This window comes from Cotesia glomerata, linkage group LG8 (assembly GCF_020080835.1).
Source record: "Cotesia glomerata isolate CgM1 linkage group LG8, MPM_Cglom_v2.3, whole genome shotgun sequence".
Classification (NCBI taxonomy): Eukaryota; Metazoa; Arthropoda; class Insecta; order Hymenoptera; family Braconidae; genus Cotesia; species Cotesia glomerata.
In genome coordinates, this window is record NC_058165.1 from 6779360 (window position 1) to 6805960 (window position 26601).

General features: G+C 27.8%; 2 protein-coding genes across 11 annotated transcripts in view; both read left to right on the forward strand.

Annotated features, from left to right (window-relative positions):
- LOC123270893 (putative polypeptide N-acetylgalactosaminyltransferase 9) overlaps window positions 1-9475 on the forward strand; it is a 263471-nt gene extending 253996 nt beyond the window's left edge. For 6 of the 8 annotated variants that reach the window (XM_044737045.1, XM_044737048.1, XM_044737046.1 and 3 more), the window contains 3 exons: window positions 3407-3517; window positions 6920-7048; window positions 8305-9473. In XM_044737045.1, coding sequence (XP_044592980.1) covers window positions 3407-3517; window positions 6920-7048; window positions 8305-8445 — 381 coding nt within the window. In that variant the 3' untranslated portion in view covers window positions 8446-9473. Of the gene's footprint in view, window positions 1-3406; window positions 3518-3790; window positions 3896-6919; window positions 7049-8304 lie in introns of all 8 variants that reach the window. The other 2 variants (XM_044737052.1, XM_044737053.1) reach the window with 2 other exon arrangements.
- A 3490-nt stretch (window positions 9476-12965) lies between these two features.
- LOC123270642 (serine-enriched protein) lies at window positions 12966-26534 on the forward strand. Of its 3 annotated transcripts, none has more exons than XM_044736775.1 (9): window positions 12966-13292; window positions 14184-14407; window positions 15968-16097; window positions 16213-16251; window positions 21538-21655; window positions 21745-21902; window positions 22419-22550; window positions 24200-24382; window positions 26350-26534. In XM_044736775.1, exons 2-9 carry the CDS (start codon window positions 14199-14201, stop codon window positions 26392-26394), a joined length of 1014 nt encoding a protein of 337 aa, XP_044592710.1. In that variant the 5' UTR covers window positions 12966-13292; window positions 14184-14198; the 3' UTR covers window positions 26395-26534. The 3 variants fall into 3 exon arrangements, with proteins under 3 accessions (XP_044592710.1, XP_044592708.1, XP_044592709.1); XM_044736773.1 differs by having other exon boundaries at window positions 12968-13292; window positions 26346-26516; XM_044736774.1 differs by lacking the exon at window positions 16213-16251 and having other exon boundaries at window positions 12969-13292; window positions 26346-26516.
- Window positions 26535-26601: the final 67 nt, after the last annotated feature.

The window sequence follows — 26601 nt, forward strand, 5'->3', positions numbered from 1 at the left end:
AATAATTTTTACATGATAAATATAATTTTCACAAAAATATCTCCTATAATATTTTTTATAAACTATTTAAAAATTTGATAATAAAAATAATAATAATTATTATTTCTATTAATAAAAAAAAATCTGTCAGATTTTGTTTTTTTGGAAAAACTTAGATTCATAATTTTATATTTAAAAGGAAAAAAAAATTTAGTAGAAATCAAAAGTGTTTCTCAATGAGTACAAAAAAAAACTTTAATTTTATTATTATCATCATCATGAGCTTAAACATTTTTTGGCTATAAAATTTTTATAGGAATCTTTTCCAAGCCGATCAAAAATTTAATTACAGAAAATAATGATAATAATAAAATCCTCTTAACTGATAATTGTTTGCCAAAACAAATACATTTTCTCTTCAGATAAATAAAATAAAATAACCATAATTGATTTATGCATTATAAATATTAAATGAAACAATAAATAATGAAATATATTAATGAGTTGATGCAATGAATAATGGATAAAGTAGATGATTAAAATATTTAATTCGGAAAATTTTCATTTAAAATGCTGTATGATCCAATCAACTTTAATCAATTCTTTAAATGCTGCGCCATATGCAACTGCCGAGCAACCACATACACAAATACATCCATATATATATATATATTATTACTTCTACATATCTACCCACCCTACAAAATGATTATTATTATTATTACTCATAATTTATCCATACATGTTCATTAATAATCTCCATCTGCGAATGAAAGCCTCCAGGTCATTTTAATTCATTTTTAAAGCTTTTCAGCCTCGCGAGCTGAAAAAGACGGCACACGCTGGACCGAGACCTGTGGAACTTCATCACTGCCGAGGACTATAAACGATGAATCATTATTTTTCTCTTTTTATTCCAGCCTTTAGATATAGTCGTAGACTTTTCTCTGAGTAGAGAGTTATGAACCAGCATCCATATATTCGCCATCAAGACCCAAGACCTATTTCACCTACCGTACTTTATTATATAGTTTGTAGACGACTACGTCAGCTAAATTTTTAGCATACACCGTAATCCGGATTTGCTGATATTACCATACAGATGTCACATCTTTATTATCTACCTTTACTTTTATTAAGGGGTTATGCGCACTTAGGCATTTTTAAATAATATTTTTTTTTGTAATGTACATATACTTTATGTATGTACACAAAAAATTTGATGGGAATTAGATAAAATCAATTTTCAGCAAGTTCTTGGTTTCCCCGCTAGATGGCCTACGGCTCTCGCTTCCAGAAAAATCTTACCAGAGTATATATCAGAGCAGTGCAAAAAAACCGACTCTTTATTTTCTTTGAGTTTACTATGAAAATATGTTAGTTTATAATGTTTCACGTGCCCTCGACAAAAATCAGATCGATAAACTAGTTATTTTTGATACATATGCGCAAAGGCAGAGATTTTGACGGCTTGAAGTGACGTCACAAGTTTGAGTCTATGGGCGCATTAATATCAAGACTGAGTTATTTATCCGGAGGAGCGTAGCTAGTCCGGATATAGTACAAGGTCTTGATGAGAATGTATCCATAGCCTCAAACGTGTGCCTTCACTTCAAGTTTGTCAGGGTCCCTACCTATGAGCATAAAGTATCGAACATGATTTTTTGTCATATCAATTGCGGAAGTTGGATTTGAGAACAGTCAAGAATGTTCAATTACTGTTTATTTTATTTAAAGAAACAAGAATTATGTAACACGAGATTAAATAGCGATGGATTAAACCTACGTATATGTTGAAGTTGTTTACAAGATTCAACTGTCGCTAAGATTCTTTTTGCGATTTTTACTCCACCCAGCGGACGTTTGTCGAATTAAAAGATAATTCGACTCATCTATAGCGTATTTTAGCGTAGTCGTGCAGAATGTAGAGACAGATAGAGAGAAGTTACTTTTCGATATTAGTGCGAGGTAAATTAACTAAACTATAGATTGTCAGAAATCGTATTCTTAGCGCCCTCTGTGTGATGCTCGAAAATCCAACTTTCGCGGTTGATATGTCAAAAAATTGTTTTAGAGCTTGCCCAAGATTTTTTAAACTTTCATAGTAAAGTACTTAAATCTTTTCTTTTAATTTGTCAATATCATATTCAACGACCTTTAAATTTTGTTTCTATCAAGTTGACACACTGAACAATATAAATAAACCACCAAAGAAATAATTTAAAGTCTGGCAAAATAATTACTACTGCATTGTTAATTTCAATATATTTGTCCGGCGTCTGAAGAATGTTTTCAAAATCCTTAGTGACTTCTATAAATAAAATTTTCGACTCTTAATTTTCAGAATTTACATCATTCTTAATTTTTTAAGGTGGTTCGAGCGTAACTTATGAGTCAAAATAATGTTCAAATTTTTTTTACTCCCCATCTTCCCAATATTCGTCAAAATTTTTTATTTTAATTTAAAATAATTTGACCAATTTAATAATTGATGATTTTTACTTATTTAATAAAATAAAGTAATAAAATTACTTTCGTATTTATTACTTGCCGGATAAAATAAACAGATTTAACAACAGCGCGTTTGATTATACTCATTACAGAGTCGTGTATGAGTGTATAAGTTAAATATTTTTCTCTCTGTAACTATATTTTTATCCTTTTCTTTTTTCTTAGCTGTTGACGCGACGTTGCCAAATCTTTATTCGAATAAATAGCTGACGATAAATGAGTCAAAAACATAAAATTAAACTTTAAATATTTCAAAAATTATATTGGTAATGTATTATTTTAAATTATTTTTATATTTTACAATAATCCAAGTTTCTTGTATATAGTTTTTAATTCGTTAAAGTTGGGAGGTTAATATTGAAAAAAATAATTAAAGCCTCGACTAAAGTTTGACCACCATAAGAGCCTGTTTATAAGGAGATAAAAAATGTGATTTTTGAAATTTAATATCTAAATAACTAAACGGTAAATCTTTTTAAAATTTTGGGATTAGATAAACGACGTATTTATTTATACGTATACTTAATTTCAAAGGTCAAAGTTGGAAATTATTTTTCACATTAGATTCGCTCGAACTTCCTTAAATAAGAGACTGACCAGATAAAATATTAGATGCAAAAAAATTCAATTTTTAACATACACTTTCAAAAATTTTTCGTGACCCTTAAAATATTTCTTACCTTACTAATTTTTGTCAAGGATTTTAAAATATATTTTCATAGGAAACTCGATAAATCAAATAAGAGTTTTTTAGAGATACCCTTTTTTAATTAAACAAAATGCCTACAGAAAAATAAATTGCAAAATTACTTTTTTTAGTCTTAAGTGCGTATAACTTCTCAAAAACTTATTACTAAAAATTTTTCTACTAATTTATTCCATTAATTAAATTAAATTATATTAAAATAAAAACTAGATCCGGAATCTCGGCGAAGGTGGAAATACTTGTTTGGATTCACCAGCTCGTAAGTCCGATTTACACAAACCAGTGGGTTTGTATCCTTGCCATCGACAAGGAGGCAACCAGGTACAATACCGCCAAATAATCCAACCAATAATAATTATTATTTTTCTGCATTGTTTCAGGAAAAAACAATTTTTTGTTTTTATTATCATTTAAAACTAACTCCCGCGACTTCATTTTTGTGATTAATACAGATAATAATTTAAGGGCTGACTAATTAAAAATTATAATAATATACTAGAATATTAAGTAAAGACAGTTATCAGTTGATTGTAAAATTTTGACGAACTTGTACTTGAATTGCTATTGTACTTTACTGGATAAATTTAAATGCAGATAAGAAACCTCGATAAAGAGGTGTGTATAGACTCGTCAGGAAAACCCGAAGACCTTCACCAACCGGTAGGACTCTGGCCTTGTCACCGTCAAGGCGGTAACCAGGTACCCCATAATTACAGTAGCAATCTGCACGGAAGCTACTTAAATAATCAATTATCAGTTTTTTATTAAATTCAAGGGGTATAAGGACTTAACATTTTTACTCAAAAATTTAAAAAATTATTTCAGAATATTTTTTTAATATAAAATTTTGTGACTTGGTTCAAAATTTTTATTGTAATTTGTTATAAATTGGAAAAAAATTTTTTTTTTTCAATTTTCACTTCAAAAAATTGAAAAAGTTATCAAAAATTTTCATAATGAAATTTGCAAGTAATTTTTCAATTTTTTTTTGCCTAAACTGATAGAAGGATTTTTGATCATTTAATTAAGGTTTTTAATTAAAAATTAATAATTTTTCAAGATTAAATTATTTAAAAAATATTTATTAACAGTTAATAAATATTGACTAACTTTTAAGGAATATTTTTTAATTGTTAATAAATGTACTTTTATTGAAAAAAAAAATGTAATTAATAGTTAAAAAATATTAAGTTATATTTAATAATTAAATTGTTTTTAAATGAATGAATTTACTACGGTTAGATTGTTTTAAAATTTTATTAGCGTGTTGAGAAATAAATTTTATAATCTAAAATAAAAAAAATTAAACTGCATTAAAAGTCTCCGCTTGGTGGCTACAATTCTCGTAATTAGAATTCTAAAATTTGGGTATGTAATTAAAAAATTTTAGAGGTCCAGGGTTCGAATCTCAGGCAAAGTAGTTTTTTTTTTTTTTTTTTTTCAAATGCACTTATAGACAGATTTTTCTATATTTGATAAACTTTATTCTAACTATTAATAATTTTTTTTTTTTAATTAAACGATTTTCTAAATATTTTTAACATTTAAAAAATTCTTCTGTAAATATTTTACATAGTTTATATTAAATTTTATTTTTATTTATTTTAGTTTATTTATTAATTTTCCTAAATAAAATTCTGAATTGATTCAAATAAATCAAAAATAAAATCTTCTAAATAAGTTTTTAATTTTTTAAAAAATACGAACCAAGTCACAAAATTTGAATTAATATTTTCCCCCTTATCTGTAATGAAACTTCCACTGCCCGACTGTAACTAAATCCCCTAAAAACAATAATTAATATTAATTTAATATTTACAAATTTTTAGATACAGAACAGGACTAACGTTTAGAACCTTCAATATAATAATAATAAATATATAAAAATCAGGTTGGCCGGGAGTTGGTTTTAAAAAAAGCTACCGCATGCATCATTGCAACTAATGCTTTTAATTTTTAGTTCGTATTTATTGCATATTTTTTTTTTTTTTTTTTATTAAACACCGCTTCATTGTAATATAATAATTACAATCATTTTATATTTGCCTAACATTAATAAGTATAAATAAAACGTGACACGTTGGATCACGTAAATCTTCGTCTTGGGCCCGTAATCACCGTTAGCTCTAATCAGTCTCGAGTCATCATCAATTCTTAAGTGTCGAGAAACACGAACGTACAATATACAATCTTATGTGTTTATTCGTGGTGTTAAATCTACAATCAATATTTTTATAATAATAATAATAAAATTTGAATTTCATAAGCTTGTCGGCTTTAAAATTTCCTTTGAAATGAATTCCCATATGTTTAGAGTGCCTGGAAAATATTTTACCGCGAAAATCCGTGAAATTGATAGAATAAAAATTTTTTTTTTTAATTTTCTATATTTTTCATTGTTAGAAAATCGACAAGAAATAATTTCAGATAAATTTTTACTAAAAATAAAAATAATAAATTTAAAAGTTGATATTTCTACGAATCGGTAAATTTCCTATTTTCAAAATTCCTGCTCAACGATTAAAGATACAGAAAAGCTGATAAGAACTTGACTTGTAGAAAATTTAATCTTCTATAAAAAAAATTTCTTATAATTTTTTTTTTATTTTAAATATTTTGGTCACAACAAGCTTTAAAACTTTTTAAAACCACAAACAAATTCTATAACTTCATTTTTAAATTCAAAATTCAAATTTTCAAAAAAGTAAGAGAGATAGGACAAAATTGATAAGGACCTTATATAAAATTAAATTTTCTATCAAAAAAATCTGATACAATTTTTCCGGATTTTCCATATTTGACCCAAAATTCTGAATTATAGTTTGAACATCCAAAACTTTGATAAATAAACAAGTTTTTAATTTATTATAAATAATTTCGCAAAAAATAATAATAATAAAATAGCCGTATTTATAAAATTTATCTTAAAAAAAAAAATCAGTACTCATCCTTACAATTAATCGCCGGCTTAACTCACCATTACCACCCGTTGAGTAACACTTAATTACAAGTTATCTTAACACCCATTTATATATTTAATATACTTGACTATTATCATATTTATTTAACCATATAATTGTATAATCGTGCTAAAAGCTTGGCATGATGCATGCTTTATCATTTTTTATTTATCTCAATTATTAATTAATAAATAAATTCTGGCATAAAATATTCAATAAATATTTTTATTGTGAGAAAATTGATATTTCAATTGAATTATCAAGATAGAAGTGTCATATTAAATCCAACTGACACTACGAAAATTTGATTAATCTTCATTAACAGAACGCAATTATTGATGTCTGATGCGCGCGCGGTGATCATTAATTTTCAACAGTTTTAATTGCTGATAATTTTGCGGATAATTCAATCTTCAATTTGCTAGAAATCTATCAATCATTCATTAATTTTCTTTTTTTTTTTTTTTTTTTAAGCTAAATTTATTGGTATTTTATGCACAAAATAGATGTTAGAAATAATTAAATTAATTTAGACTTTTATTTATTGATATTTATTTTTAAATAAAAAAATTTTTTATTAATTTTTAATGCAAAATATTTGTATTAAAAAATTTTCTACTGAATTTAAATTGAAGTTAAAATCTAAAAATTTTTGCATTATTGTAAAAAATAATTACAAGTTTAAATTAATTTTAAAAAAATGCTTTTATAATAATTATAAATTAATATTGATAAATATTAACAAATGAAATTTTTTTAAAAGTACTGGATGCTGAGTAAAACCGGAGAAATCCGTCGAGATGAGTCATGTCTGGATTACAGTGGTACTGATGTCATCTTATATCCTTGTCACGGAAGCAAAGGAAACCAACAATGGATTTATAACTCTCAGGTATTTTAATAATACTATTCATAATATTTAATTAGCTTCTTACTCCCACTTAATTAAAAGATTAAAGTAAAAACATAACTCATAATCTCATTACTCACGACAATATTATTGTTAGAGCATGCTTTGACTGCTATCTCAAGTACTGACCCTCAAAACTCGTCCGTGTAATTAATAGTTAATATTGTAAAATCTACAAAATTTAATTAACAGCTCATAAGAATATTTTATTTCTAAATGAAAGAAATGACACGGAATGACCAGTGACAAATCTATGTCGATTCCTTCCTTTTCAAAATTCAGAGAGCTTTTTGTCCAAAACCATCAAAAATATTCAAAAATTTTTTTCTTCTCAATTTACCTCACATCCTCTCTTAATTTTTCGCTCAAAAATTTCCCTCCTAGTTCCTTTTGATTCCTTAATAAACCCTCAAACAGACAAAAAAATCAACCATCAATTCTTACAAATTCCCTCTTTTTAAAAATCGAAAGAGCTTTTTCTGAAAAGCTATTAAAGATTTTTCAAAATTGTTTTATTCTTGACTTACCTCACACCCTCTCTTAACTTTTCGCTCAAAAATTTTCCTCCTAGTTCCTTTAGAATCTTCAATAGACTCTCAAACAAAAAAAAATAAATCTACTATTAATTCTTAAAAATTCCCTCTTTTTGAAAATTCAAAAAGCTTCTTCTCATAAACCATCAAAAATATTCCAAAATTTTTTTCTTCTCAATTTACCTCACATCCTCTCTTAATTTTTCGCTCAAAAATTTCCCTCTTAGTTCCTTTTGATTCCTCAATAAACCCTCAAACAGACAAAAAAATCAATCATCAATTCTTACAAATTCCCTCTTTTTAAAAATTGAAAGAGCTTTTTCTGAAAAGCTATTAAAGATTTTTCAAAATTGTTTTATTCTCGACTTACCTCACACCCTCTCTTAACTTCTCGCTCAAAAATTTTCCTCCTAGTTCCTTTAGATTCCTCAATAAACCCTCAACCAAAAAGAATTGAATCTATCATTAATTCTTAAAAATTCCCTCTTTTTGAAAATTTGAAGAGCTTTTTCTGAAAAGCTATTAAAGATTTTTCAAAATTGTTTTATTCTCGACTTACCTCACACCCTCTTTTAACTTTTCGTTCAGAAATTTTCCTCTTACCTCTTCTAAATTCCTCAATAAAAAATTAAATGAACCAAATTTGCCTCAACTTATAATTAAACAAATAAATTATAATTTCTAACAACAATATTTTATTTTCAGACGAAACAAATAAGACACGGAAGCAGTGACAAATGTATGTCAATAACAGAAAGCAAACAACGACTACTAATGGAAGAATGCTCACCTAGTGCGCCTCGGCAAAGATGGTCTCTAGAAAACTACAATCCATCAAAACTGTGATATCGATTGTCTCGCCGTAGATCTTCATTATTATCATCATCCTCCATAATATCATCTTCACTGTCAAATTACAAGTCCAACGGGATTAAATCAAGAATATATCAACGCTACGCTGCCGTTAAATATCTCGTCGATTAATTAATACCTACTAATTAATTATAATTAATAAATAATAATAACTCCATTAAATTAATTAAATCGACGTGAATAGACTTTTTTTCGAGATTTATTTTTAATGCGCGAAACTTAACGCACACATGAAAGTTTGTAAATATTCCAATTTATATTAATAATTATAATGATTATTACTATTCTTGTAATAATAAGAGATAAGATATTAATTTAAAGGTTTATAATTATGATTGTAATTGATAATTTGAAAGGTAGATTGCATTAAACAATGCATTAATTGGACAAATGAACTGTCGACTGCGTGGATATTTTTACGGTACCTCGTACTTGGCGCAAGACACTGCCGTGTCTCTGAGTTGTTACTGTAAGCGCGGGAAATTAAATGGCATTCGACGTTTCGTTTATCTCAGACCTTTCAAATTATTAAGTGAATATTAATATTGAATATTGATTGTTAAAAGGTTAACAATTATATGTATTAAGATTTTTTATTGTATTAAGAGTAACGGAGCATTCCATTGTACATTCGTGTATATTACATTTAATGCCAGTTTGGTTAGTTTCGACGTATGGTTTGATTAAAGGTTGAAGGTTTAATGTTCCGAGGATTTAATAATCAAAATAATTGTAAAAATTTGGAAATGAGATTAATTGGATTGGTGGGGGTTAAAGTTTGGATTACGTCGAGTACTGAAGTTTTAATATCATTAGAAATATTTATAGTGGTGATAAGAAAAAATTTTGTTTTGTTGTTAAGAAGAATTTTTTTCTTTAATTATTTGTGATTTTAAATCCATGATTTGAGATTTAAGATTAATGATCTATGATCTAAAATTGGTGATTTTTAATCCATGATTTAGAGTATTTAATTAATAATCTATAACTCATGATGGATAATTTTAAATTAATGATCTATGATCTAAGATGAATGATTTTTAATTAATGATTTATGTTAATGATCTATGATCTTTAATAAATAATTAATGATCTACGGTAACTAATTGATGATTAATGATCTATGATCTATGATGAATGATTATTAATTGATGATTTATGTTAATGAACTATGATCTATAATTTACGATCTTCAATCAATGATTTATCGTTAATAATTTTTGGTTTTTAATTTGTAATTAATGATCTATGATCTAAAATGAGTAATTTTTTATTAACGATACATGATTAATGATCTATGATCTATAATTTCTAATCATTAATCACCAATTTCTAATTTATGATTTATGATCTTTAATTAACTATTCATGATCTATGATCTTTAATAAATTATTAGTGATCTATCATCTATGATCTTTAATTCATGATTAATAATCTAAGATCTATAGTTTATTATCATTAACCGATGATTCTTAATTAATTATTTATGATCTTTAACTAATTATTAATGATCTATAATTTATGATCTTTAATTCGTGATTAATGATCTAAGATCTATAGTTCATTATCATTAATCGATGATTTTTAATTTATGATCTATAATGAATGATTTTTAATTAATGATCTATAATCTATGATCTTTAATTCATGATTAATGATCTAAGATCTATAGTTTATTATCATTAATCAATGATTTTTAATTAATGATTAAAAGTATTGAAAAAAAATTAATTTTATAATTTTAAATAAAACTTTTTTGTTATCTTAAAATTAAAAAATCAATCATTGAAAAAGTGATAAAAATTTCCAAATTTATTTTGCAAGTTTTTATTTTAAAAAAACTACAAATTTTTTCTTATTATCGAAAATTTGATTGCATCGAATTACTAAAAATAATTATATGAAAAAAAAAAAATTATATATAACGCCCGAATTAATGACTTCTCGTGTGCCAATAGTGTAAAAATTGATGCAATCGTAGCATTTAATTTTTACGTAATGTAAATTTATGAAACTATTGGGTATAAATAAATAATTATAATAATAAATATAAGTATAAATATAAAAAAAAAATTCTTTGAATATAAATCTATAATAAAAAAATTAATCGAGTGAGTGGATTAGGACAAGCTAGAATTTATAAGATATCAAGAAAATTATTTTTTTGAATTTACATATTCATTGAAATCGAACAATTTTTTTTGTATTATTTTGTTAAAATTTTTTAATTTAAAAATTTCAAGTATTAAAAATGAGCAATTAACTATTTTTATTTTGATGTATTAAATTTGAATTTTTGATTAGTTAATGTGATGAAAAAAAAAAGAAATATTAATATCATTATTAATTATTAATTTAATTAATGAGTATATGAACAAAAATAGAGAACAAGTATTTAAAATTTAGTTTATTAAATAAAGTATAAATAAAAAATTCTATATATAAATATAAATATAAATATATTAAATAATCTTTGATGTATATAAACACAGTAAATATACATATATGGCATTTTATACATTTGGTGAAGCATATCTGTAAGATTTAAAATAATGTTTAAAATGTGAGCATTAAAATGTGTAAGCTTTAATTAATCAACGCAATAATGAATTAATTAATTAAAAGTTATTAGGGAAGATTAATAAATTAGTGGGTTGATTAATTAAAAAGAATGCGATAAATTATATCAAATGTGCCTTATTTTATGTATATGTGAATATTATTATCATAAATAATTATCATACTTATAAATCTACATGATATGCGAGCATTTATGTTGAATAAATAAATTGATGTTGTTTTATGTTAAATCATTATATTAATTGTCCTTATTCATATTTATTATTTATTAAAAATTTTTCCAAATTTTTTTTGCAATAAGCTCTTTGTAACAAATCATTTTTGTATTTAATTGTTATTATCACTATGGAATTCTTCAGTGAAATGAAAATGAAAATCGTTCTTCTCACGCATGCGGATTGAGATTAATTCTTAGTCTAGGGTGATCAGTCTCACCAGATACTCCACTTGTAATTTCACGTTAATTCATTTATAGTAAATACATGTCGTTGAAAATTTTTTATTTCTAACTCCAAGAATTTAATGACTTACAAAATTATCATTTTTTTTTCTCAAGAACTTAACGAGGGAATTAATTTAACTTTCAAGCACAGAAATAATTATTTTATCTCAACTATACACCCAGAAAATAATTTTTTCATTTTAAACTATTTCTAAAAATTCTCTTTTTTTTTTTAAATTCAAAAAGCTTTTTCTCAAAAACTATCACAGAAATTTTTTCATTTTTTTCCTCTTAACTTACCTCACATCTTCTCTTAACTTTTGGCCCGATAATTTCACCCTCCCCTCCTCTAAATTTCTCAATAAACCCTCAATAAAAAAAAATTAAAAATTAACCATAAATTTTAAAGAATTCCCTTTTTGTTACAATTCAAAGAGCTTTTTGTTAAAAGCTATCAAAAATTTTCTCAAAATTTTTTTCTCCTAACTTATCTCACACCTTCTTCTAACTTTTCGCCTAAAAATTTTCCTCTTACTTCCTCTAAATTCCTCAATAAACCCTCAAATAAAAAAAAAATAAATTAACCATGAATTTCTCAAAATTCTCTATTTGTTACAATTCAAAGAGCTTTTTTTTTAAAACTATCAAAAATTTTCCAAAAATTTTTTTCTCCTAACTTGTCTCACACCTTTTTCTAACTTTTCGCCTAAAAATTTCCCTTTTAGCTCTTCTAGATACTTCAATAAACCCTCAAACAAAAATCCAATAAACCAAATGTACCTTAACTTATAAAATTGACTTTAAAACTTCCCTAAAAAAACAAGAAAAAAAATTATCGAACACCCTGACCTAATTTCTTGGGACAATGAAAGGTCACTCTTCAACCCATTTCTGAAAATTTCAAAATCACCCTCATTTTTTTAAATTTTTTGAGTAATACAAAAATTTTTTTTTAATTTTCTGATGATGATTCTAGAGATTTAATTAAAAAAAAAAAAAAAAAAAAAAAAAGAACGAAAGAAAGAAATATATAAATTAATCCATCAAAGCTTAAAAGCGAAAGCTCACGCCTGCGCGGTCGCTCCCTTCCACCAAGTGGAATATCTCCCTGGAAATTTCTCAGTACTGGGTGTCAGATACTGGGAAAAGGGCACTGCGCTCTAGTGTGAAACTTCGGAAGCTGTCCATTCATAGATCGACCCGCATATTATCTATGGACCTTGGACGGGCGTGTGAAAGTGCTCGAGCCCTAAAGCTTCCAGTTATTTTTTAACAAATGTTGAGGGTAGTTTGCTAAAAGCTTTTGTGACCTGTTAAGTTTAATTCATTCGTGACGTGAGTGAACAACTGATGATTATTCTCGATTTTAAAGTTGATGTTTATAATAATTAATTATTAATACTAAAATTTTAATAATAATAAATTAAGTGATTAAGTATAAGTAATCGAAAAAAATATCTTTGTGCCAATTGATTATTGATTAGGATAAAAATAATCAATTGATAAGACAGATGATTATAAAATATGTGGTTGTATTTATTGATTATATTTATTTAAATATGTATTGAGATTCTGCGCTCGAAGAAAATCTTCTGGATTGCCTTGGTCTTATCTATTTGTTTGGTTTTGATAAATAAATTGAGGAGTGAATAAATGAAGTGATTAGAAGCTTAAAATTGGGGAGTATGGTTGTGGATTTTGATTGATTTGACGAAGTTTTTTATATAAAAAATCAAAAGTGTTCTTTCTGGGAAAAAACAGCCCGGCGAGCGAAGAAGCTCCGGGATTTGAGCAACAGGTTTATTGTTAATTTATATTTTTTAAATATTAGTTGTGATTTTTTTTTATATTTACTTTTAGCTGCAATGTTGAAAAAAATTTTTTTATTGAAATTTTTAGAAGAAAACTTTTTTGATTTAAATTTATTGAAAGAAATTGTTCTTGATCGAAATTTAATAAATAATAAAATTTTTCATCATTAAATTTAATAAAAAAAAAATTATGATTGATATTAAAGACCAAAAAATTTTATAGAAAAAAAATTGATTGAAAAAAGGAATTTTTATCATTAAAATTTATTGGAAGAAAAATTTTTTTAAAGAAATTTTATTGAATAAAAAATTTTGTTGGTTACAATTTATTGAAATAAAAAAACATTTATTTCGATTACAATTTACCGAAAATAAAAATTTTGTACATAAATTCTTATTTAAAATTAATATTAAATTTTTTTTTATTTTTTAATAATTTTAAATAAAAAAATGATTTGTTTTTTAAAAAAATTTTATTACAAATTATAAATATTTATTTTTTATCTAAAAAAATTATGGTTAAAAAAATTGATATTTTTTTTGTAAAATTGTGAATTAATTAATATTTCTTAATTATTATTCAGGAATTTATTATAAGTAGTTAATTAATTTTTTAAAATCAAGATTAAAATTTTTTAAAATTAAGAAAAATTTAATTATATTTTTTTATGAAATTTTAATATTCATTCTTAAATAATTTATTGAAATGACGATAATAAATAATTTTTGAGCTAGTAAATAAAAATTCAGGAAATAACTTTCGAGGGTAAGAAATATTGCCTTGAACTTAAATAGAATTTGATGTAAAAATAAAATGAAAGAGGGTAAAATAAAATAGAATAAAATAATCGATTACAATAATTATTATTATGATTTAGGAAAAGGGAAGCTCGATGCCAGAGGCGTCGGGGTCAGGGGTCGGGCTGGGAGTGATGGGAGTGGCTGACGAGCAGGATTACTCGACCTTCGAAAATAGAACGGGTCTCGCCGACGACATGAAGTTCCTGGCGAGCATGCCCGAGCTTTGTGACGTGACCTTTCTCGTGGGTGACACTAGGGAGCCGGTTTGCGCGGTGAAGGCCGTCCTCGCCGCTCGCAGCAGGTTATTATAATTTTCATTTCATTTAATTCCACTTTCTTCGATTGCTTTTCTGACTACTTTTCCGACAGCGACGACTTTACTTAATAATTCTATTCAATAGCAGTCAATAAACTATTCTATTTTACATTTAATCGTTAAATTTTTTTATTTTATATCTTAATAGAAAAGAAAATTTTAATAAGAATAAAGTGCTTCAGATTATTCCGCAAAATTTTATTTATTTCAAAATTCAAAAAGCTTCTTCTCAATAACTATGACAGATTTTTCAAAATTTTTTCTCTTCTAACTTATCTCACACCCTCTCGTAATTTTTCGCCCAAAAATTTTCCTTTTACCTCCTTTAGATTCCTCAATATGCATCCAGAAAATAATTTGTTCATTTTTAATTATTTTTATAAATTCTCTCTTTTTCAAAATTCAAAGAGCTTTTTCTCCATAACTAACACAGAGATTTTAAAATTTTTTTCCTCTCAACTTACCTCACATCCTCTTTTAACCTTTGACCCGAAAATTTCCCTCTTACCTCCTCTAAATTTATCAATAAACCCTCAAATAAAAAAAAAAAACATATTAAACATGAATTTCTTAAAATTTTCTTTTTGTTACAATTCAAAGAGCTTTTTTTTAAAAACCATTAAAAATTTTCTAGAAATTTTTTATCCCCTAACTTATCTCACACCCTCTCGTAATTTCTCGCACAAAAATTTCCCTTTTACCTCTTTTAAATTCCCCAATAAACCCTTAAATATAATATCAAATTAACAATCTATTTCTTAGAAGTTCATTTTTATTCAAAATTCAAAAAGCTTTTGCTCAGAAACTAAGAAAGAAATTTAAAAATTTGCTTTTCTTCAACTTACCTCATACCCCCTTCTAACTCTTGGCTCGATAATTTCCCTTTCATCTCTTCTAAATTCGTCAATGAACCCTCAAACAAAAAAAAAGTAATTCAACCATTAATCTTAGAAAATTTAAACAACTTTTTCTCAATAACCATCTAAGATATCCTAAAATTTTTTTCCTCTCAACTTACCTCACATCCTCTTTTAAATTTTTGCGTGAAATTTTCTTCTTACCTCCTCTAAGTTTCTCAATAAACATTCGAATAAAAAACACTAAATCAATTATAAATTTTAAAAATTCCCTCAATTTTAAAATTGAAAAAGCTTTTTCTCAAAAACTATTTAAGATATTCAAAAATTTCTTTTCCCTCTACTTACTTCATATCCTCTCTTAACTTTTCGCTTAAAAAATTTCTTCTCAACTCCTCTAAATTCCTCAATAAACCCTCAAATGAATAACTTAATCATAAACACTATTTCCTTGAAATTCCCTATGTTTCAAAATTCAAAAAGCCTTTCCTAAAAAACTATTAAAGACATTCCAAAATTTTTTTGCCCTCAACTTACCTCATACCCTCTCTTAACTTTTCGCCTAAAATTTTCCCTCCTACCTTCGCTAAATGTCTCAATAAAACTCATTATTTACATTAAAACATAAAAGAGTTCATAATACAATACAACTTATTATATTTCTAATAATCGTCACAATTATTTAAAGAGTCTTCCATAAAATGCTTTACCAAGCGCCGAGTCCGCAGCGTAAAAAAGAACCTCAGAAAGACAAGCTGAGATTTTTCCTCAAAAGAAGCTCCGAGCCGCTGCTAAATCTCCAGAACGCGGCTCAACAGGTAAATTAATCCTTCTTTTAAAAATAAATAAAAAAAAAAGATAAAATAACTTTTTATTCACTTTTAAATTAACTTCTTTCCACGATGAAATTTTCTCATAAAAAAATTTACTCAGCGGTCAGGTTACGTTCAGCAGTTGGCGCCCATAATAGAGGTACTTTATGTAACAAAGGCGTAGTAGAAAAACTGCATGCAATTGTCATTAAAATTAAAACTATAAATACAACTTTTAATAAATTTGAATTTGACGCTAATAAATAAATTAACAAAATAAAAAACTTTCCTCAAGTAAACTAAAAACTCGCCATTTTATTGATGCTTTACCTTCTTTTGATCTACACGGAAAGGAAATTGAAGGAATTTTTACTATTTTACTACACGGAAAGAAAAATATGGGAACTATTCCCATAACTTTATGGGAACAGTTCCCAGACAATTATAGGAACTGTTGCCATGAATTATGGGAACTGTTCCCATAATTATAGGAAATTTTCCCAGAATTATGGGAAAATTTCCCATAATGATGGAAATGGTTCCCATAATGGTATAGGAATGGTTTCTATAATTTTAGGAATGATTCCTATACAATTATAGGAACCATTCCCATAATATTATAGGAAATATTCCCATAATGATATAGTAATGGTTCCTTTATCATTATGGGAACTATTCCCATAATGGTATAGGAAGGATTCCTAGAACATTATAGGAATCATTCCTATACTATTATGGGAATCATTCTCAAAATAAAATATAAATAATATCTTCGTGCGGAGTGAGTTCGAAATGATTCTTATAATATATACACGGAAAAAATAAAATTGGGCAGCTACATGATTTTCATGTTGTAGGTAATAATAGTTAAAACAACAATAATAATTAAATAATAATAATCATCATAATGATAATAATCTATATTATTAAGAGAATAAGGAAAATTTTGTGGCCAGTGTATTTATGTGATAAAATGGGTTTTTGCTTGGAGATGTGCCTTTTCAAGGTTTCATATCATTCTCACCAATAGTCAATTTATTATAATAAGAATTTAGGCTGCATTCAAAAATGCTCTGTGTCCAGATACATAATGAAGAAATGACTTTGTATCTGGTAAACTATTGACATTTTTGAAAATATAAGCTCATATTGATTTTACACTCATCAAGAGCTTACATTTAAGTACCCACATGCATTTTTGAAATATTTTTCATATATACATATATATATATATATATATATATATATATATATATATATATATATATATATATATATATATATATATATATATATATATATATATATATATATATATATATAAATATATAAAATATATGAAAAATTGATGTGGGTACTCAAATGAAAGGTGTTACGGTTGGAAATTTTGGTCAATTTAATAAGTAATTAAAAATATAAAGTAAAAGAAGAAGAGGACTTGGTATTGATTAAAGGAGTGCCGAAAAAGGAATGGACACAGGTCGAAACGACATTTGTGTGACTGACAAGTATAGGAGAACAGAAAACAAAGGAAGAAGCTTCACGCTAAGGTTAGGGGTGCGACATGTCACCAGGTATTCACATGCGCGGGATTAGGACTCCAGTAAAAAGAAGAACGCAAATGTTGAGTTTACCACCCTAATGAGGACTGACCAATCAATTTCCGTCATTCAGTGTGTATTAACGGTGCGAATGTCCAACAGACCTATTGTGTTAAAGGTCTTACACGAACAAGACGAACACAACTACAGAATTCTTAGAATTCGCAGGAGTGGTACCTTTACACCAGTCTAAAGTATGTAACTTGGGGAACACACTACCATCAAGTCCATCCCTTAGCAGTATTATAAAAAGGCAAGCATCGGACTGCCACCAGTCAGTGCGTCGGGAACTTTTAAACTACGAGGAAGCTCTCAGCGAGTGTAGTACAGTACACAGTAAAAATTCAATTTCGGGAACTCTTTTGTCTTGAATAAGATTCCAATCAACCAAATTTCAATTTCTAATCAACATCTATTTATTTCCACCGAAATCAAGCATCGACGTCGAAAATCAAAATTAAAAACAACAGTGTTGATATCGAATTAAACTCCATCACTCATCAACCCGAGCATTGAGGTTGACAATCAACTTAGTGTTTCGTGCATTCAACTTCGGAGGACCCTCCAGTTTCAACATCTCCACCCTCTAGACGAATCAACGCCAAGTTCGCTGCGACATCACCTTCAACAACGAAGACGACCTAAAATCCAACGTGACGCAATTGTTCACTGACCAATTCTAATCGTAACAACCCAATAGAGAAGTGTTCTGTAACAACATCCTGAGTGTACCAGTTATAAATAAAACACCTATTTAATATTACTTAAATCGTAAGTAAATTATTAATTTCTTTCTTTAATATTTCACTTTCTCCTCCTTCCTTTTTCTAACCGGTTCTGATGGTCATCCCTTTAGCGTTAATTAGTCAATAAGTTTCTAAATCAAAGAGATCTGTCAATAAGTGTGACTGCCACTCCCAGGGTAAAGGCATTTAGTTGTCTGACCGCAAAAACAAGCAGTCGATTACGTTTGTGTCATCCTAGAACGTAACAAAGGTCTCGATGAGTGTAACATCAATATGAGCTTATATCTTTAAAAATGTCAATAGTTCACAAGATACAAGGTCATTTCTCAATTATATGTTTAGAGATAGAGCATTTTCGAATGCAACCTAAATATCTATTATAAATTGACTATCATCATAAATTTACTGTCGACGAGAATGATATGAAACCTTGAAAAGGCACAAATTCATGTCAAGTCCTTTGCAATGACACAAAATTTCACTAAAAAATCGATTTCATCGTGTGACTATCCAGGAGACAAAAGTGTTCTTATTCTCTTAATAATATAAATTATTATTATTATTATTATTATTATTATTATTATTTAATCATTATTGTTGTTTTAACTATTATTGCCTGCCACATGAGAATCATGTTGCTGTCATATGAAAGTCATGTATCTTCCACAGGAATGTATCATGCGGCAGCCCCAATTTTTTTTTTCCATGTAGGATTTAAACCTATATCTTGTGGGAACCACTCCTATACTATTATGAGAATGGTTCCCATAAATTATGGAAACCATTCCTATAATAGTATAGGAATGATTCCTATAGCATTATGGGAACCATTCCCATAATATTATAGGAATAGTTCCCATAATTTTCTTTCCGTGTATAGTAATTTTTATTAAATAAAATTGTATCGGTGGACTATACTTCTCATTTATTAATTTTTACGATCTAATATTGTAAATTTTATCCAACAAACAAGACTAGCAAGAGACTTAAAAAGTCGAATACTAGAGCAAATTATATAAGATGTGTTTGTGAACTTTAAAATTCAACTATTGTAAAAATTGACAGTCGGTTTTTTTGAAAGAAATTTTAGGGAGCACGGAAAAAAAAACTGTTGCTGCTACAGGTCTTAGGCCTGTAGCGTGTTCTTGTAGCAGCAACAGGTTAGGCCTGTAGCAGCTACAGGCCTAGTTTTGTACCTGCAACAGGAAAAGCCTGTTGCTACTACAGGCCTAGTTTTGTAGCTGCAACAGGATAAGCTCCATTACAAGTTTAAAATTTAATTTGATTATTATGAATCAACATATTAACATCAATTATTAGTTTTTTACATGGATCAGCTGATAGTTAATTTGTTAATATGATATAACTCTTCTTACAACTAAGTTTCATAATTTTGTAAACAATTTAATGGGTCTTTTATTTTACTGCAATATTGATCTTGGACTAAAAGACGTGATTTCATGTATTTGGAATTTTAACCCTAGACTGGTCAACGTATGAGCGTGACGCCGCGCTCAATTATATTTTTTTTATTACATCTTCAATATTTACTAAAATTATTCAAAAAAATTTGACTTTGTTCCTTGAACATTTTAGAATATATTAATAATTTTTTCAAACATCTTCGAAAACGTTAAATTGCTGAATAAAAATTTCTTAAAAAAATTCGCGGGGCTTTCCTCATCGCTTGACCAGAATCGTAAGTAGTTTTTTGTCCGCGGCGTTGCCGAAAACACCTTTAGTCTCTGCCTGTCAAACGTGTATGAACTGGCAACACTGTACGCTCTAAAAGCATTGCGTCAAATCCCTCATCACTTTACCAAAGTCGTTAAAGGTCGCGCTTGTTAACCAGTCTAGGCTTAAAAATTTTTCAAGGAATAATAAATAAGAATAAAATTATTTAACGTACACATATTAAAAATGATCAATGTCTTACTATGAAAAACCTTAAAAATGAAATTCAAAAAACAAATTTTTCAGTATACTTGCAAAATTTTTAATTAAGTAGATTTGTAAGACTCAATCACATTTTTTCAACTCAGAAAAGTAGTTACAACTCAGAAACTGTCTTTAAATCAGCTGACCCAAGCTAAAAATACTGTAGGCCAAATATTTTTATATAAATATTATTAAATAACTACTCAGCCTGTAATCGTGACAGTGTTATCTCTGTATCTGTGTTAGGGATAGGATCAGCTGCAAGAAGGTTAGACCTGTAGTTGCTACAAAACTAGGCCTGTAACTACCACAGGACCACGCCTGTAGCTGCTACAGGCCCAACCTTGTTGCAGCTACAGGAAAGTGAAATGTACTTAGTATCCACAGGCTCAGCCTGTAGCAGCAACAGTTTTTTTCCGTGAGGGAGAGAGATAGGAAGTTTAACTAATTGGTACTTTTGCAGTAACCGAAAAAAGAATTTGGAATTTTCGTCCTATCGGGGAATCGAACCTAGAACTTTTAGTTGGTAGACAGAGACTCTCCCTCTACTATTGATGGCCTTCAGCATTTACATAAACTCGGAGTCTAGTACTGTGCACGGCCATTACTCACACTAATTGAAAAACATTCCAATTCAACTATTGTAAAATTTGTTTTACTTCTATTGGAAAGATACAGAGGCAGCACTGAAAATTTTAACTTCTTATTTTATCCAATAGTGATATCGTATTTTTTCTAATCGAATTTAATACAATAATTATTTGGTAAAATTACGATAGTGAGTTGTAAAATTTCGTGAATAAATAGTAAATTTTCTTTTAAAATATTTGACAATTAATAGTAATGAAAGTATAGTCCAGCTTTACCATAGTATCGTAGATTTTCCCAGAAATTTTTTTCCGTGTATAAACTTCTACTGTCTAGATCTAGTGCATTTTCTATTAAAAATTTTGAGTGATAAAAAATTAATTGATTAATCCACTTTGGGACTGTGGGTCTTTTTTTTTTTTTTTTTAATTTCATTTAGGAATAATAAGAAGTTTTGGTTGAAGAAATTGGATTAGTTGCTTAGCACGACTTGTATGGATTAGATTGAAGCGTTTGATCAGCAACTTTAGATGACATAAATAAATTAATGGTTCTTGTAATTTATTTGTTTAGCCACAATCGAACCAGCATCACACGTTGATTATTGAGGAGTTTGAGCCGGATGTATTTAGGCAGCTCATAGAGTACATTCACACGGGATCTGTCACTTTGCAGCCTAGAACTCTGTTAGGTAGATTTTAATAAAGAAAGTTATGGTATAATAATGAATAATAATTGATAATAATGTGAATAAGATTAATTTTTTTATTTGTTTTTCAGGAGTAATGAATGCTGCTGATTATTATGGATTGGACGAATTGAGAAAAGCTTGCGCTGGATTTGTACAATGCTGCATTACTGTTGATACTGTCTGTGCGCTTTTAGCTTCTGCTGAACGATATATTCAATATAAATGTACAAAGTCGCTCGTACAAAAGGTTATTATTATTTTTTTTTATTATAAAAAAATTAATGCGAAATTACTTATAATGAATTGCATAAGAAGTAACATGTATAAATATTTAGAAAAAAAAAAAATCATTTCTTCAGTGTTTTTTTTTATAATTCGCGGTTTTTCGCGGATTGATGTTTATAGAAAAATCTTAACGTGTGCGTACTCATTTAAAAGAGTATTTTGAGATCAATAAGATGTTATAAATAAAATTATTTGTTATTATTATTATTAGTATTATTATTACTATTGTCATGATTTATGGAAATTTATGTGAAATCCCTTTGAATCAATGGCTGAAAAAGTAAAATGTATAAAAATGAAAAAAAAAAAATTATTTTAATGTTTTTTTGCATTTTGCCGTTTTCCGCGGATTGAAATTAACAAAAAAATTAAGGCGTGATATTACTCATTTAAAAGAGAATTTTTTAATCTATAAGATGCTCTAATTAATTATTAATATTTTTTTCTATTAAATATTAATATAGTTTTATTATTCCAGGTCTTAGAATTCGTAGACGAACATGGAAATGAAGTATTAAATCTTGGATCATTTACACTATTGCCTCAACATGTCGTAAGATTAATTTTAGCTCGTGAAGAATTACGAGCTGATGAATTCACTAAATTCCAGGTTATTATTAATAAAAAGTATTATTATTACTATTATTATTATTATTATTATTATTATTATAAGATTGATGCAAGAAACCTGACAATTTTTAACTTCCCGCTAAGAAAATCGAAGATTTTCAAAAATCGGGAAGTTATTGTTTTCACCCCGTTTTACGAAAATCGAGTTTTCATCGAATCTCGACGTTTCGAGGTCCTAGGAAGCTTCCCTAACTATTCCCGCGATGGTGTGTGTGTGTGTGTGTGTGTGTGTGTGTGCGTGTGTGTGTGTGGATGTATGTAAACCTCTCCCTAACTTTTGAACAGCTTGAACGATTTGATTGCAGTTGGTGCCATTCGAAAGGGCTTGACCAAACTTAGATTTTGAATATACTTCGGAACGATTCGGACCGGTAGATTTTGAAAAATTGCAAAAAAAATACAAAAAAAAATTTTTTCAAATGGGGTTTTTTTGGAATAACTTTTAAACGGCTTTACCGATCGATTCCAAAAACTAATCAGCTCTTAACATAAAAAAACCACGTTGATCGCCGCCAGTCCGGTCAAAATCGGTTGATTCGTTCGTGAATTATCGTTGACGAAAGAAAACCGAAAAAAGTGTTTTTTCGGAATTACTCCGAACCGTGTGAAAATCGGTTCATTCATTCAAAAGATATTGCGATTTGAAAATTCACAAAATAGTGTTTTATTAAACTTCTATCAAACTTTTGAGCTCGAAGAGCTCAAAAGCATACAAAAGCTATTTTTGTTGAGCTCGTAGAGCTCAAAATAATACACAAATTGTATTTATGAGCTCGAAAAGCTCAATAAACGTCATAAGTGCAATTTCAAACTTTAGGTATAGAATTGGCGGGAAGTTGCAGGGATGGCCTTTAGGGTCAACCGTTTTCCTAATTTTTATTTATCAAGTTTCCTTTAAAAATATGTAAGTTTACAATGTTTTAAAGGTTCTCTTCAAAAATCAGCGTAGAAAAAATTTTTAGAATCCGATTAAGATTTTTAAAAGTTCAGGTCCAAAATTTAATATTCGACTTTTGATATTTTTTATCGTCAGATTATTATTTAGTAGGTTAAAAATGATATATATTCTGAAAATGAAAAGTCGAAAATTTTATTTATAGAAGTCGCTAAAGATTTTTAAAACTTTTTTCAGATACTGGATAAATATTTTAAAATTAACAATACAGTAGTAATTATTGTTTTATAAGAATTTTATTTCTTTATTTGATGGTTTATTTATATTGTTTAGTGTGTCAACTTGATAGAAATAAAATTTAAAGTTAGATGATTTTGATATTGGCAAGTTAAGAGAGAAGATTTTTAGTACTCTACTTTAAAAATTTAGAAAATCTTGAGCGAGCTCTAAAATAATTGTTTATCAAGCTGATTTTTGTCGAGGGCTCTGAAAATATTATGAACTAACATATTTTCTAAGTAAACTCAAAGATAAAAAATAGTCAGTTGTTTGCGCCGCCCTACTATACTCTGGTAAGATTTTTCTGAAAGCGAGAGCCGTATGCCATCTAGTGGCGAAACCAAGAACTAATTTCTAAAATATTCGATTTTTTTATACTTTACTAATTAGTTCAACATTCTAAACCAAATCTCAAATACCAATTCATAATTTCAAGCTATAATTATTAATTATAGGCAGCATTGATGTGGAGTAAGAAATACTGCGATAGTAATCCAGGTCTGCCATTACCCGACGTAATCGGTAATTTCCTCGAGTATATCCAATTCCATAAAATCCCGGCTACCATGCTAATGAAAGAAGTTCACCCTCTGGGGCTGGTCCCCAACACTACTATCATGAATTCTCTCGCTTATCAGGTGCGTAAAATAATTTATTTACTTATACTTATAATTTATTGACTCTCTTTTTAGTAGATTTCATAGAAATATAACTATTGTATTGGTCCCCATGACGCAACTTTTAAAAAATTTTGCCATATTTCGACTTAACTCGACGAGCCGTTTCAGAAAATACATATGGTGCAAAAGTTTATACATGTATGTATTTATATTCCGTACAAAAAAAATTTTGGTTCATGATGAATTTCCGGATGAACTTCAGATTATGAAACAAATATGAATTTTATGATGAATTTCATATTGAATTTTATCATGAATTTCAGTTGAAGTTCATGCTGAACTTGGAACGAATTATATAGAAAACTAGTAAAATAAATCATTAGAGTGGATGTTCGCAAAATATCTTTTCCAATTCACACTGACTCAATAGTCTCAAAAGTTGAAATTTGACAGCTGTTATTGAATAAATTTTTAGTTGCAAATTTAAATAAGATGTGAATCATTATTTCGAAATCCATCATGAATGTCAAGACGAATTTCAGCTGAATTTCGTAATGAATTTGAAACAAATCGCATATAAAACTTAATTTTTTTAATCTGAAAAAAATATTCGAAGTCAATTACATTGGAATTATTATTTTCATTTACACTGACTCAACATTCACGATTCTTAAAGTTCTATTTGGATAAATTTTTTGGAGTCAAAGAACACAATATGCAAAATAATAATTCGAAAATCATTATGAATTACAGGTCGAATTCCAGCTGAAGTTCATGATGAAATTCATTACGAAATTTATCATGAAATTCCATGAACCAAAATTTTTTTGTACGGGATATATATATATATATATATATATATATATATATATTAGGATGTGCCAAAATGTAACTTCCGTGGAGAACCTTTTAAAATTGGAATTTTGAGTTCCGCTTCTAACAGGGGCTGCGTTTGGGCATTTCCTGAGATATTTTGGTGTGATACGATGTATTTGATTTTCATTGAATTTTTTAACAGGAGATTTAATTGGGTACTTCCGGCCAAATTTTTAATTTTCACCGGAAATGCCCAAACTAAGCTTCTGTTAAAAAATTCTATGAAAATCAAATACATCGTCTCTCACCAAAATATTTCAGGAAATGCCCAAACACAGCCCCTGTCAAAAGCGGAACTCAAAATTCACAAAAGGTCCTCCACGGAGTTACATTTTAACACTAACATATATATATATATATATATATATATATATATATATATATATATATATATATATATATATATATATATATATATATATATATGGGATAGAATGCGGCTTGTCACGACTATGGTGTTTACAATTCGCAACGGATCTTCACGAAATTTAGTATATTTATTCTACCGATAAATACAAAGATCAAATTCAAATATGAGCTTAATCAGTCATGTAGTTTTTAAATTACAGGATTTTGAAATTTTAAAAATCCTAAAAATACACTTTTTTAAAGTTTATCTATCTCATAACTTTTGAATGCGACATTTTATTGAATTTCTATAAGATGTACCTAAAAGCTTATTAAATGAGCTTTGATTTTCATATTTTGTTGTATATGTCAAATAAAAATTACATTCTAATCTGCTATGTTTTCATGAAATTTGCTGTTGTATTGGTTTTTTTTTGTCGAAATTACTAAAATTTTAAAACTTTTAATTGATTAAACGCCTTTAAACTTATTATTTTTATTGAAGTATGAAATCTACATCCATTTCGACTACCGAATGACCGTTTTATGAATATAACGATTAAAAATGATAAGGAACTACTAACAGACAAGTTCCCTTCAAAAAAAAAGAAACCAAGTCTTTACCTCCAACATTTTTTTGGTTCTAGAGCTTCCGTACATTCGCACATTGAAATTCCGAATGTACGGACCCGATTTTCGGGAAAACTACTGAAAATGTTAAAAAAAAAAATTGGTATTGACAAGAGAATTGTTGCAGGCAGACCCCTCCAGTGTCGACGTCGGAAAGCTGTCTCCTTACAGAGTGAGGAAGCACGGACGAAGCATGTCTGTGCAATCTTCTTTGGATCCGTATGGGAGCAACACGACTCTGAGCTCCTGTGGAAGCGACGTCGGATCGGACCAGAAGCAGAACTCGGGCAGCAACTAACCTACGGCCCCGGTCGCCCCAGCAGCGACCGTCACGGACTCATCCTCCGTGAACAAGCTCGACGCTCTTGCGAGTTCCGGGCTGC

Coding starts and splice junctions, on each gene's coding strand:
- LOC123270642 (XM_044736773.1), top strand. CDS start 14,199: ATGCCAGAGGCGTCGGGGTCAGGGGTCGGGCTGGGAGTGATGGGAGTG. Junction 16,252..21,537: donor AGTTGGCGCCCATAATAGAG/GTACTTTATGTA, acceptor TTATTTGTTTAG/CCACAATCGAACCAGCATCA. Junction 24,383..26,345: donor TGAATTCTCTCGCTTATCAG/GTGCGTAAAATA, acceptor GAATTGTTGCAG/GCAGACCCCTCCAGTGTCGA.